At 49.9% G+C, this 12629-nt stretch overlaps 1 protein-coding gene across 2 annotated transcripts; it reads left to right on the top strand.

Moving 5' to 3' along the window:
- The first annotated feature begins 2835 nt into the window (after window positions 1-2835).
- On the top strand, window positions 2836-5107 carry LOC140913814 (interferon-induced transmembrane protein 5-like). 2 transcript variants are annotated; one of them, XM_073350609.1, is made up of 2 exons: window positions 2836-3021; window positions 4889-5107. In XM_073350609.1, exons 1-2 carry the CDS (start codon window positions 2836-2838, stop codon window positions 5105-5107), a joined length of 405 nt encoding a protein of 134 aa, XP_073206710.1. The 2 variants fall into 2 exon arrangements, 1 of the variants encoding a protein (XP_073206710.1); XR_012159665.1 differs by lacking the exon at window positions 2836-3021 and adding an exon at window positions 4650-4732 and having other exon boundaries at window positions 4889-4921.
- Window positions 5108-12629: the final 7522 nt, after the last annotated feature.

Genomic DNA, 12629 nt, shown 5'->3' with positions numbered 1-12629 from the left:
GTATTGCACCAACCTTATAGTAATTTAATCTAGACCACATTTCCCTAGTTCACTTATGAGAATGTCATGTGAAACTGTGTAAAAAACCCTTACTAAAATCAAGATAGATTGTGTGTACTGCTTCCCCCTATTCACTAGGCCAGTAACCCTATCAAAGAAGGAAATTAGGTTGGTTTGGCATTATTTGTTTTTGACAAATACATGTTGCCTATTTCTTATACCCTATTATCCCCTAGGTGCTTACAAAGCGGTTTTTAATAATTTGTTTCAGTATCTGGTCTATAATTCCCCAGGTCCTGTTTGTTCCCATTTTTAAAGAGTGATACTATGTTTGTCCTTCTCCAATCATCTGGGACCTCACCCATTCTCCATGATTTCTCATCAAAGATCATTAGTAGTGGTTCTGAGATTACTTCTGCTAGTTCCTTAAGTACCCAGTGATGAATTTCATGAGGCCCTGCTGACTTCAATACGTCTAACTTGTCTAAATATTCTTTAATTGTTCTTTCCTATTTTGGCTTGTGTTCCTTTCTCCTTGTTGTTAATATGAATTGTGTTAAGTATCAGGTCACAATTAATCTTTTCAGTGCAGACTGAAGCAAAATAATCATTAAACTCTTCAGACTCCTTGATGTCGTCCTTTATTAGTTCTCCTTCCTGGCTAAGTAGAGGACCTACACTTTCCTTCATCTTTCCCTTGCTCCTAATGTATTTATAGAAACTTTTCATATTGCCTTTTGTGTCTCTTGCATGGTGCAACTCATTGTAGGAGTTAAGAGGTTGATTTTCTGTGTGTGTGTGTGTATATAGGGAGTGGAGGAAAGGAAGCAATCTGAAGCTGGTGTGGGAATAAAACAATGCCCAGACCTGCATATGAGCTTTCTTAGGACTGTTTGGATTCTGAAAGGCCATAGTCAATTCACTCTACACAGGAGGGGAAGCTCGGCCATTATAGCCATTACAATTATTATTATTTATTTTACTGCACCCCAATGTGTGCTAGGCACCTCCTGGACCCTATGAACTGCTACCCTCTGAACTGCAGTGGTTACTGTTACAGATCTTGAGGGGACTATAGCCAGGACCCTGGCAGAAAGCTATCGGAAGTATCCTGCAATATTACCAGCATGGCTGGATTTAACGTGAGCTGCTCTGTCCTTTTCCAGGTGTGTGACTGTAGGAGCCTTGGTCATATGGATGGTGCCCTCTAACCCTACAAGCTCTCTCTTTTGTGCTGTGTCAGGGCTGGTACTAGAATCACTGTCATCCATCTAATCTGTAGAATTACTACGGTGCTTGTCTCGGGTATCTATGCTCCAACGTCCTGTCTCTCACCTGCATTCACTCTTCCACTGATATGTGGAAGGTGTCTGAGTCCTAAGCAACCCATTCACTGAACTGCAATATCCAGTTAGTCTTTATTCTGGGCAAACGACTTTGAAAGGCAGCAATCTCTCGGCTGTGAGAGTTGTAGGTACCTGTAGCCAACCTGGTTTGGTAATGACCAGAATCCCTTAGTGTGACAGCTGTCTGATGGCCTGTGTCAAATCTGAAAAGACAACACCAACATATTCCTGTGACTTGCTGGGAGGTCACACTGAAATAGCCAGAACTTCTGAGTGCAGAGATGTTAGACATATTAGACTTGCCGCTGGTTTGTCTTTACTCTTCCTGAAGTCTGGTTGGTCTTATGATCAGAGCTGCTCTATCCACCGCTAGGGTTGAGCCCTGGGGTTTCAGGAGGGGGAAAAAAACCTGCCCTGGACTCTGGAAGAAGAAAAGTTGACCTGGATAGCTGCCAGCTTGGAATGGACCCTGTGGGGCAGATTTTACTCTTTTACATCAATGTAACTGAGGGAAGATGCTGGCTTCACATCTCCTCCTTGAATATAAGTACTTCAGTCCCATGCCATGAACAATAGCCCCTTGCTCAAACAGTCCTTGGAGCTGTCTTGGAGAACACTTTTACAGGGCATTCATTCCAGGGTAGGCACAGGGCCCAAATCCTCAAAGGTATTTAGGCACTTAACTCCCATTGACTTTGGTGCCTAAATACTTTTGAGGATCTAGGACAGGGTTTTCAAAGCTAGCTCCATTAGGGCCCTGTTTCAGCCCCTCCCTAGCCTTGGCAGCAGCTCTCCATTTCAAAGTGCTTTACCTTTTGTGGATGATTCATTTGTGAAGTTCCTGGAGTGGGGGCATCACTTTGGTTCTCAGAGCTGTAGATGGGTGTGAATCATACATTTTAGAATATTTAGCAAAGGGTACTGCAAAGCCCAGAAAAACATACAGAGGTGGCAGGGAAATGCAATCCCCTCTGGGAAGTTATTGATCTTTTAGCGCTTGAGAAGAAAGAGCTCTTTCAATGCACTTGTATTGCCCTGTACACGTACATCGCAGTGCGTTCAGCTTCCTTCTCTGTCCCTGATGGGTTATAGCACAGAACTGCCATGCATAGTCCTGTATGGTCCATGGCCCTTTGCAGCATTCGTGATCTGCAGCACGTCCTTTCAAAGCCGGGTTCCTGACTCGGTCCCTCGAGCTGCCCAGTTCTCTGGAAAAGGCTGACAGGGAGGCCTCAGCCCATGAGGCTATAAAAAGCGCTCCATAGACAATCAGGGGAGGGCAGGCTTACAAACCCAAGTATGTTGCTCTCAGCTTTGGCCAAACATTTCTGATAACCACAGCCAGGCGAGGGCTATAATTTCCCTATTTTATATATAGAGGGAGATGGAGCTGTGCCTGAGGCAGAGACTATAAAAAGGACCTGCCCTGCACCAGCTCCCCTTACAGGCTGCTACCACAGGAGAGCTGAGGATTTCACCTTCCAGGACCATGGACACGTCTTACCCTCGTGAGGACTACCTGCCCATGACGTCTCGCAAGCAGGACCCTTCTCCCACTGTCATCACCATCGGACCCTCCGTAGTGCCCCGGGACCACCTGATCTGGTCCATCTTCAACACCATCTACATGAACCTCTGTTGCTGTGGCTTAGTGGCTCTTGCCTACTCTGTCAAGGTAAGATAGCCCGGCCCTACTCTGCCTCTTCTACACAGGCCCATAGAGGCTGGCTCCTTAGTGCAGAAATGGACCCTTTCGTGTCCATGTCTCCCAGTCACTTGGCGATTCCAGGATTTCCTAGGGGACTTGGCTAGGAAGCGTACATCTCAGTGCATCTAGTTTTACATGGAGCCTCCTTCCCAGGCGTCTCTAGTAAGAATGATACACTCCAGTTCTCTTGGGTTGACCTAGAGATGCTGGGATTTCCCAGGGACTCTGGTAGGAATTATAGACTTCACCCAGGTTACCTAGAGATTCTGGGATCTCTCTCTGTGCTCTGAGTTGTAATACACCCTAAAATCGGGAAGTGATGTGAAAAATCTAGGAGATGCTGGAAGAATGTTATGACCACCCTCCCTCTGGAAGGGGAGGGGTTGGCCCCAAGTCTTTCCGGTACTCAGTACCTGCTAAAAATCTCTTGCCGGTACTGTGTACGGAGGGTAACGCCCTACTGGCACTACTGTGACCCAGTAGAAAGTTCTTATTAGCAGCTGGCTTCAGTTTGCCTCCGCCCTAAATCTCACCTTGTTAGCAATGTCCTAGCAGAGGACATTAGCCCAGTGCTGCCCACTAGCTGGAATTCTACTTTTAAAAAGGAAAAACACTGAAAAATACAGCTATCCGTGACAGCTGCTCTGGCATTTCCAAGACAGACTGCCTGAGCCTCCTGATTCAGTGGCTGGGTCTGAAAGGGCAGTGATGGGGCAGGATAGCTGACTGCAGTGTCTGTGTAAAGAGCATCAGGAATGATGTGAGCATCCTGTGCTGGTGCAGCATCCTCAAGCACCACATCTTCATGCTGTCTGAGGCTGATGTGTATCATCCAAGCTACTATCCCCAGCTAGATTCCTACACATCAATGAGGCTGCGAGCTGTGCTGGCAATCACACTTTCCTGTTATCCCATAATTAGTGCCACCAGTATTGGATGAGGTTCTGGGGACTGACTTCTCTACTCCAAAGGATGCCCGGGGACCATGATCCATGTGGAGGGACTCCTCCATATCCCACACCTTGCCGTTGGGAATCTGCTCTGTTCAGGAATGGGGGAGGGGTATATCCTAAACTGCTGGGAATGGATTTAATGAAGTTCAGCAAGAGGCACTTCCGAGAGAACTGGGGGAAAGAGAGGTTTAGAGTAACCGTTCTGTTCCCAGATCTCTCTGCTGAGGATCATTGATAGAGAGTCAGAGCCACTGCTCCTTCTTGGATTTGATTTGCTAACAGATGCCAATAGCAAAGGAACGCGTGAGTGAATGTGTGATGGAGATAAAGCTGAGACACAAAGAGGCAGACAGTGGGCTGAGGTCAGAGGTGCTGTAAATCGCTTACTGATGCATAAGGGAGCTGAAAGTAGTAAGGAGCTGGAGGATGGTATAAATTAAAGTGGGATGGGACTGACTTTAATTCACAAATTCTTGCAGTCCCCTGTGATGTTTCTAGCTACAGACCTCTCTCCTGGCTCCTCGCCATGTTGAGTTACACCAGCTGAGACTTAGTAGGCCAAATTCAGAGATGCCGTGTATGGTAACGGAGGGGTAAGCTACCAGTTGGTAAGTGGGTGTCAGTTATTTGCTTAGACTCACTGGATTAGGCTGACAGAGCAGTTGAGAGAGAATGGAGCAGGGAGAGAACACTCAGCTCCAGAGCAAGGGGCAGATGGAAGTAAGGTGAGTGACAGACAGCCGCTGAGAGCTGCAGTGGGTGGTTGCAGCCTGTTCTGATGCCTGTAGTTCGATTGTGTTGCTCTGAGGGCATTGCCTCGTCCTTTGCCTCCTCTGCCATGTCACTAACTCACTGTACCCTTCCTGGCTTGGCTGTTGCAGGCGCGGGATCAGAAGGTGGCTGGTGACATCGAGGCCGCTCGCCACTTCAGCTCCAAAGCCAGATGCTACAACATCCTGGCGATGGTGTGGAGCCTGCTGCTGCCGCTGCTGCTCATCGCCCTGGCGATCACAGGCGTGATCCACCTCTCCAAGCTTGCTCAGGAGTCCATGGACTTCTTCAACTACAAGTTCTTCGCTAATGACGATGATGGAAAGTGACCCAGGGGCCTCGCGGGCTCCTGGAAACACACGTGGGCCACTCCGGCAGCCTCCTAAAGACACTGCTAATCCAGTATAACCCAGCCAACCAAACCACTGCACATTGCAACCTCTGTTGTTGTAACCCAGAGCAACTAATGCCTCCCACCAACCAGAGCACCACTGAGGTTGTCATGTGCCCCGGAACTCATTCCACAGCTTGCCCTTTGATGTGGCCTGAGGTGTGAAAATAGTTCCTTTTACATCCTGGTAGATTGCATGGACTCATGCTCAAGCTAGCTGAGTCTGTGCACTGTGGTTCCTCTCCTCCTTTCCTTCTCCTTTGGTCTTTGCTTGTCCTGGGGTGTTTGGTCATGGGGTGTTAGAGACATGAGCTATCGACTTCCCTTGGAACCCTGTTCTTTTGTTACTGTGTCTAACGCTAACCTTGGTTGTTACTATTTAAGTGATTAAATAACTTCACAAATCATAAGTCTCTCTATGTGTGGCAGTTTCTAATGGCTAATGGAAATGTGGTATAGTTACTCAGTTACTCTCAGGTCCTGTTTTCAAACTTCCCAATCAGAAGGGCTAGAAACTGACTGTTCTTCTTAATGAAATCTCAGATTCTGTTGTGATCATGTGATTCCAAGGGCTCGAGGGGCTAAACATGGGCCTGTAGAACCTAGGCCTTAATCCAGGCCTGCCCTCTCCTTTGCACCCTGGGAGGCCCAAGTTGCAATGTACATGTCGGGACTAGATCTGGGAGGCTAGTGAATACAGGGGCATGCCCAAGGAGGGAAAGGGCTGGGTGTTTGAATCCGAATCCCAATCTCCTGTTAAGGGACCAAGCCCACTAGATGGGTTTGTGAGATATTACCTAATATGAATTGAGTTATGACTAGGGCTACGACTTTGTCACGGAAGTCACGGAATCCATGACTTCCAGAGACTTCTCTGACTTGAGCCCCAGTGCCTGGGAGCTGTAGGGTCCCTGCCACTCCTGGTGACTGGGAACCGTGTGGCCCGAGTTCCCAGTTGCCCCGGGCAGCGGGGGTGCTCTGCAGCTCCTGGCCCCACAGGCGGCTGGGGTGCCGTGCAGCTCCCAGCCCCGCAGCCAGCGGGGGTGCTCTGGAGCATGGAGGGCAGTGGCGGCGGCCGGCAGGGGAGCCCCAGAGCTCCATGCCAGAGGCACAGCAGGTGGCGGGGGTGCCCTGAGCTTGGCAACATTGGTGATGTGGAGACCCTGCAGCTCCGACCCAGGTACCCCTGGGTGGTGTGGGGAACCTGCGGCTCCCCATTTTGTCATGCATATTTTTAGTAAACATCACGGACAGGTCATGGCTTCCATGAATTTTTCTTTATTGCCTGTGACCTGTCCGTGACGTTTACTAAAAATATGCATGGCAAAATCTTAAGCCTTAGTTCTGACTTAAAATTCATTATACTGAAGATTTCCATATAGGGATGGATCCTCTGGTTCTGATCAACGAAGAACCAACCTGAACCGTCACCCAAAACATTTTTCAGGTTTGAAAATATCTCAACCCCTTCCTTCATGATTTTTTTTTTTCCATTTTTGCCGTGCCTTGATTCCATTCAGGAGCAAAGATGGGAAATCCAAATGATCACAAGGAAGGCTGTTTGGCTGGGTTTCTGGCATGAGTGGAAGCATAAAGTAATGGAAATCTGACAGTGCACTTTTGGAGAATTGGGGCGAGGTTCAGAGAATCATAGAAATGGAAGGCCGAAGAGGGAATCTAGTCCCTCTCCCCAAGCCGAGGCAAGATTAAGTGTCTAGAGGGCATGATGCTCATCTGCACAGCACCTCTGCCCCTTTTGAACTTTGCCCATCCTCGAGAGAGCCAGGGTGGGGATCTCAGGGAGCAATTTACTATTTCTCCATCTCCTGGCCTGTCAAATGTCATTAAATATTCCCTTGGGATCCTGAAGGAACTTTGATCTTTAGTCACACTCGCTCAGCTCCACCCCTCTACCTTGCACACGGGGTACCCCAGATTTCTCACAGAATGGGCCTATTTTAGCTTAACAGAACAACAATGGATTTGCCCCACAGATGTGGGTAACTAGTTTGCAGGCTGCTTTTAATGCTCCTCTTGGTGTATTTGGCTTTTCAGCCCAGGGCAGCATGACTCTCTCAAAGCTGCAGAGACTCAGGAGAATTGTAGCATATTATTATCAGCCAAATATTATGGCTTTTGACTTTGGAAGCCAATGGGTGTGCCTGTCCTGACAAAAAAGCAATCTCATTGGCTGCCAGACTCAGAGAAGCAGAGTTCTGATTGGTTGGTACACAGATCCAACACCCAAAACATGCAAGGAACTCTGGTTATGGCCAATGCTGAAAATGTCCAGTCAGCCAGTCCCTTGCCTTTCACTGCAGCCTTGATTGGCTCATTAACTGGCTTCTCATTGGTTTGTTCACCATTGATCTTTGTCCAGAGTTTAGTTGTTCTGGTCAGGCAGCCAATTAATCTGGCTCTAGCCTAGCTGGGCTCCTGCTACCCCTGCCTCCTGTGGTCTCCTAGGGTGGAGACACTGTGATATTTCTGTAGATAACTTGGGCTGTTCTATTTTACTCCTCGGGCGGTCCCTGCAGCATTCCAAAGCTGGCAGGGATATCACTGAAAGGACATAGAATCATAGACGATTAGGGTTGGAAGAGACCTCAGGAGGTCATCTAGTCCAACCTCCTGCTCAAAGCAGGACCAACCCCAGCTAAATCATCCCAATTAGGGCTTGCACTGTATGTGTTCAGATGCCCCAGTGAGCTCAGGCCATCCCGAGGATTGGCAGAGAACTCTGATGTCCATGGTCAGCTCAAGCCATGGTGGGAGTTTTGATGCCCACTGTTGCTGAAGGGACATCCTAATAGTGACTCCCCCGAATCCACCTTTCTTCTCTCTGACCTGGCACTCGTCTGGTTTTTGGCATTCTTGGGAATCACCAGATTCTGGGTGGTGGGGTACAGCTTGGAGGTGTCCAAGGGACAAACAAGGCAAGGTAAGAATAAGCCTCAAGCGTCACAACCCCCCTGAGCAGAAAGGAAAGGTAAATTCCCTTGCAGTATTGGTTGTAGGGTCCAGCAGCGCGGGTTGCTCTCCACTGGATCTCCCTTCTACACCTACTAGTCTCGCCCATTAGCTGCGCCCCAGAGCCATACCAGGTGACTCTGTGGGGCACCACGTATGCAGTGCAGCCCTAGTCTGTTGGGTGATTCATTCAGAGGATGGGTGGGGTTTAGGCTTTGGGCCCCATGGCCAGTGTCGCTCCTGCTGCTGGAAAGAGGTGGAGCTGCACGATCTCCCCAGATCAGGACAAGCTGTCTGAGCCCTGTTTACACTCCAGCTTCTGTTGCTGCTGCTGCCAGTGGAGCTGCAGCCGGGGTGAATCCTGGTCTGATTTGGGGTAAGGACTGGGCTCATCTGGGGAGTGCTATTATTTATAATATTGGAGTATCCCAGTCATGGCCCAGGCCCCCTCTGTACAGCCCCAGACCAAAGGATGGTCCCGGCCCCAAGGAGTTTACAATCTAACTATACAAGAGACCACAGATGGATACAGACAGATGTGGGAGTCCAACAAAACAATGAGACACTACTGGTCAGTAGGGTAGGCCGTGGTTCTCTGCACACCAGCAGCCATTATGCAGCTGTGATGCACACCGAGCACTGCCTTACTCTGCGAGGGGCCCTACTGAGTCCTGCTCAGCGCGACGAAGGGCGGCAGGAGCTGGCCCGAAAGCCGCTGAGATTCCAAAGGGACCCTTGCCAGCAGCGCTCTCCCAGGGGAGCCTGCCACTCGCCATCCCAGGCCGGAGCCGTGCCGAGGCTGTCCGGACGGGAAGTGGCCCTGGGCTCTGGCAGGAGAGTGTTCCCAGGACCCTGGTGGGGTTAGCTGGCAGAGGGGATCTACATTCAGGCTCCCTGAGAAGATGGAGCTCCATCCTGTCTCGGCTGCCCTCCCGCAACGGGGCAGGGAGCTGGGAATCCATCGAGAGCAGGTTATTTTAATTCCTTCTCAAATACTTTCCTCCAGGATCTAAGCGTGGACTGAAACCCCGAGGCCCTCAGGGCTGTTATCAGGGGGGCTGCCTCCTCCCACCCCGCCCTGGCCTAGCGGCCCAGTGCTGATTAGTGGCTGTGCAGCTCTGACAGGACCTGTTTTACAGTCAGCCTAATTACAAGGCAGGCGCTCTTCTTTTCTCCCTCCTTAAGCATTGCCACATGCTGCCAGTGGCACAGAGAGGCCCTGGGACTTTTTATAAACTCCATCGAGGTTAGTTTGAGGCTTCTGGGTTTTGTTTACACAGGACGGCATCTTGCCAGACCCGGGAGTGGCTTTAAAATGCTCTGGTTTGAAACATTAAGAGTGGGAGATGGGGAGGAAGGGGAGAGAGAGAAAGAGATGGCCCCAGAGCAGGGGTCCCCAACGCAGTGCTGAAATGCCCCCGCCGAGCACGGCCGCCAGAGAACCGCCCGCCAAAATGCCGCCGAGAAGCGTTGCCGGTTCTCGGCAGCATTTCGGCGGCCGCGTTTCGGCGGTGGGGTGTGCGGGGAATATTCCCACAAGAACGGTGGGGGACCACTGGCCTCGAGCCTGCACTCAAAAGAGGAAGAAGTAACAACGAATGCGGGTGGCAATTGCATGCAGTGACACAGCTGGAAGGGGACCTGGTGCTTTAGGGTGAATGTGCACTGGGCAGGGATCCAGGAGATATAGGATCTTTCTCAAGCTGCAGGTTCTGTCTGCTTCCCCTCCTAGCCCGTTGCACTGCTGAAGACAATGGGGCATTCTCAGCTTAGCCGCACACAGTATCTGCAGCACACAGGGTTTTTAATGGGGTTGCTCTGGATTCAGAGCAAAATTTGTCTTAGTCTCTGGAGCAGGGCTGGCAACATGAAGGTTCAGGGGAGGATGAGGGAAGGGTGAACGTTTAACATGGCTCAGATTAATCCACAGTACAGGGGGTCTGATTCCTCATTGCCCTGCACCTTACGTAGTCATTTACACCCATACACAGTGGGGGTAAACTGGTCTGGTTTGCCCTGATAAGTGGCCACAAAAGGCTCTGGGTGAGGGTGGATCTTCTCCAAGGCACAGGGCACTGGTGATTCTAGCTCAGGTCCCCCAAAAATTGCTCTGCAGGGCAAGGAGAGGGGTGTTGCTTTGGTGCTGGAAAACAAAATCAGAGAGCATGCTGGGGGAAAATTCTGGGGGTCCCTTTGAAGCCTGGGACTCAGCTGATCAGGTCCATTTAATCAGGCATTAGTTGGGGCCGGCCAGGATAGAAGGAAGCAGGAGGGTCAGTACAGGCCAAAATCCTGTGGGCATCATACCTAGATACTACAGGATAGCAGCAGGGCTCAGCAGTATTGCTGAGTTTCCAGCTGTGACAATGCTCCCAGGGCGTTGTTAACCCTTTCTTTTCAGGGGGATGTAACTCAACAACGTTTCAGGGGCAGAGTGTGCTCTCTAGGGGCCCCTCAGTTCCCCCTCTTTGCTCTGCCTGTTCTCAAAGCATTCCCTGGAGTCTGTAACCCTGTGTGCATCACCCAGCGTGACATGAAGTCCTCTCCTCCTGGTGGGCGTGAGCTGTGGCCTCCGCAGCCCTCTGTCTGCCTGGGACCAAGGAATTCCCTGGGTGTTGCTTCCTCCAACCACGGGGACAGCCGGGAATTGCTTTTTGATTTCACAGGAACCAACATGGCTGCGGACCCCTCTCTCACACTCACCCACACACGCACATGCTGTAATTTCAATTCCTTTCTCAGATGCTTTTTTTGGCCCTTGATAGCTCTCAAGTGGATTCTGTTCCCCATCTGTGGTTCTGGTGGCCGTTCTGTTAGCTTTCTATGGCTAAAAGGGGAAGAGAGAAGGCCTCTCTGGGGCCCTTCAAAACACTTGCTGTCTCTGGAGAAGAGCCTGCCATGTTGGAGGGAGCAAGACCCCCTCACCCTCTAGGGGGACATCCTAGGCTTTGCTCAGTGAACCTCAGCTCCAGGTTCAGGAGGGCCCTAGGCCCAGATCCTTAAAGGAAAGTTCTTAGCCTAAATATCTTTGGGGATCTGGGCCCTAGTGTCTAGGGGAGGACTCACGGCTGGTCAGGAGAAGATAAGCTGCAGAAATTGCTGAAGAACAGCATTTGGCACCCTTCTCCTTAGCTAGGGTTCAGTTCTGCACAGTGCTGAGCACCCTCGTCCAACAAAGCAGGAGTAGGCCCTTTGGACTAGGATGGCTCACATGCTTCACGTTAACCAGGTGCTTAAGTGCTTTGCTGGAGCAGAGCTACAGCGCTCAGCGACTTGCAGGATTTAGCATCTAGGAGGGGCTCAGATACCGCCACAGCCTGTAACTTTGTGCACAAAGGATTGTTTCAGGGAGGGAAAAGCCCTGTGTTATTGCTACAGGCTAAGCGCAGGAAAGTGAAACTAGCCTTCTTTGGGCACCAGGAAGGGGCCATGGCTGCTTTGAGCCCCGCTGAGAGGTTGCACAAGGAAGCTACCTGTCCCATCTGCCTGGTGTATTTTACAGTTCTGGTGTCCATAGACTGTGGGCGCAATTTCTGCCGAGCCTGCATCACCCAGTTCAGGGCGGGGGAGGGGGATGGGACAGGATCAGGGCCAAGCTTCTCCTGTCCTCAGTGCAGAGGTGTTTTTCCCCAGAGGAACTTCAGGCCAGACAGGCAGCTGGCAAACATCACAGAACTAAGTAAGCATTTCGGGTTAGGAACAGAGAGAGAGCCAGGATGGGGAGGAAACTGTGAGAATCACAAGGAGGCTTTGAAACTGTTCTACATAGAGGACCAAATCCCGATCTGTGTGGTTTGTGATAGATCCCAGGATCACAGGTCTCACAACGTGAGAGGAGGCTGCCCAGGAATACAAGGTAGGAAACTGCTCTGTATTGTCCTGATCTAGGTATGTTATCTTTACATTCTGACTTTTTAATATTAATTTTATATTGTTTCTAGTTGCATTTAGAATCCCTCGCCTAATGCACCTTAGCATTTGGATGTATTATTTGACTGGTATAAGAAGCCACTAGTATTACCAATCCTAAGCATTCAAAACTCGTGAGTCAGGCCTCCCAAAATCATAAGATTGGCTCAGAAATCATGACATTTAAAAGCAGTAAATATTGGGTCTCTTTATTTGCCTTCTGGCTTTTGAGGCTTTAGGGTTCGTGTTTCCAAGCTTTGGTCCGTGGACATGTGGGCGAGGAACATATATTTAGGTTTTTAATGAAAGCTGTAAGTCTCACATAGTCACCTGACTCCAGGAGCTGGGGCTTTAAGAAAACCATCAGCTACTGCGAGACTCAGAATACAACCATGAATTGGCAACGTTGATTGAACCTGATCTCTTCCAGCAGCTGGAGGTTTCCTGGGTTCAGCTGTAGTTTTCCTCTTGGGTTAATAAACGGGATAGAGCTAAAGCACAGTTTAAATGGAATCCAGGCACCAGTGTAATGTTTTGTTTTGAGGGGGCAGGAGAGACCAACCCAGAAAAGAAAAACCAGA

Source organism: Lepidochelys kempii, chromosome 6 (assembly GCF_965140265.1).
Source record: "Lepidochelys kempii isolate rLepKem1 chromosome 6, rLepKem1.hap2, whole genome shotgun sequence".
Taxonomy (NCBI): Eukaryota; Metazoa; Chordata; order Testudines; family Cheloniidae; genus Lepidochelys; species Lepidochelys kempii.
The sequence above is the reverse complement of the archived record's forward strand: the minus strand, read 5'-3'. Positions and strand labels throughout refer to the sequence as shown.

Bases quoted from the DNA above. Each gene is read 5' to 3' on its own strand.
- LOC140913814 (XM_073350609.1), top strand. From the start codon at position 2,836: ATGGACACGTCTTACCCTCGTGAGGACTACCTGCCCATGACGTCTCGC. The intron at 3,022-4,888 runs GTAAGATAGCCC...TGGCTGTTGCAG, and splicing joins CTCTTGCCTACTCTGTCAAG to GCGCGGGATCAGAAGGTGGC.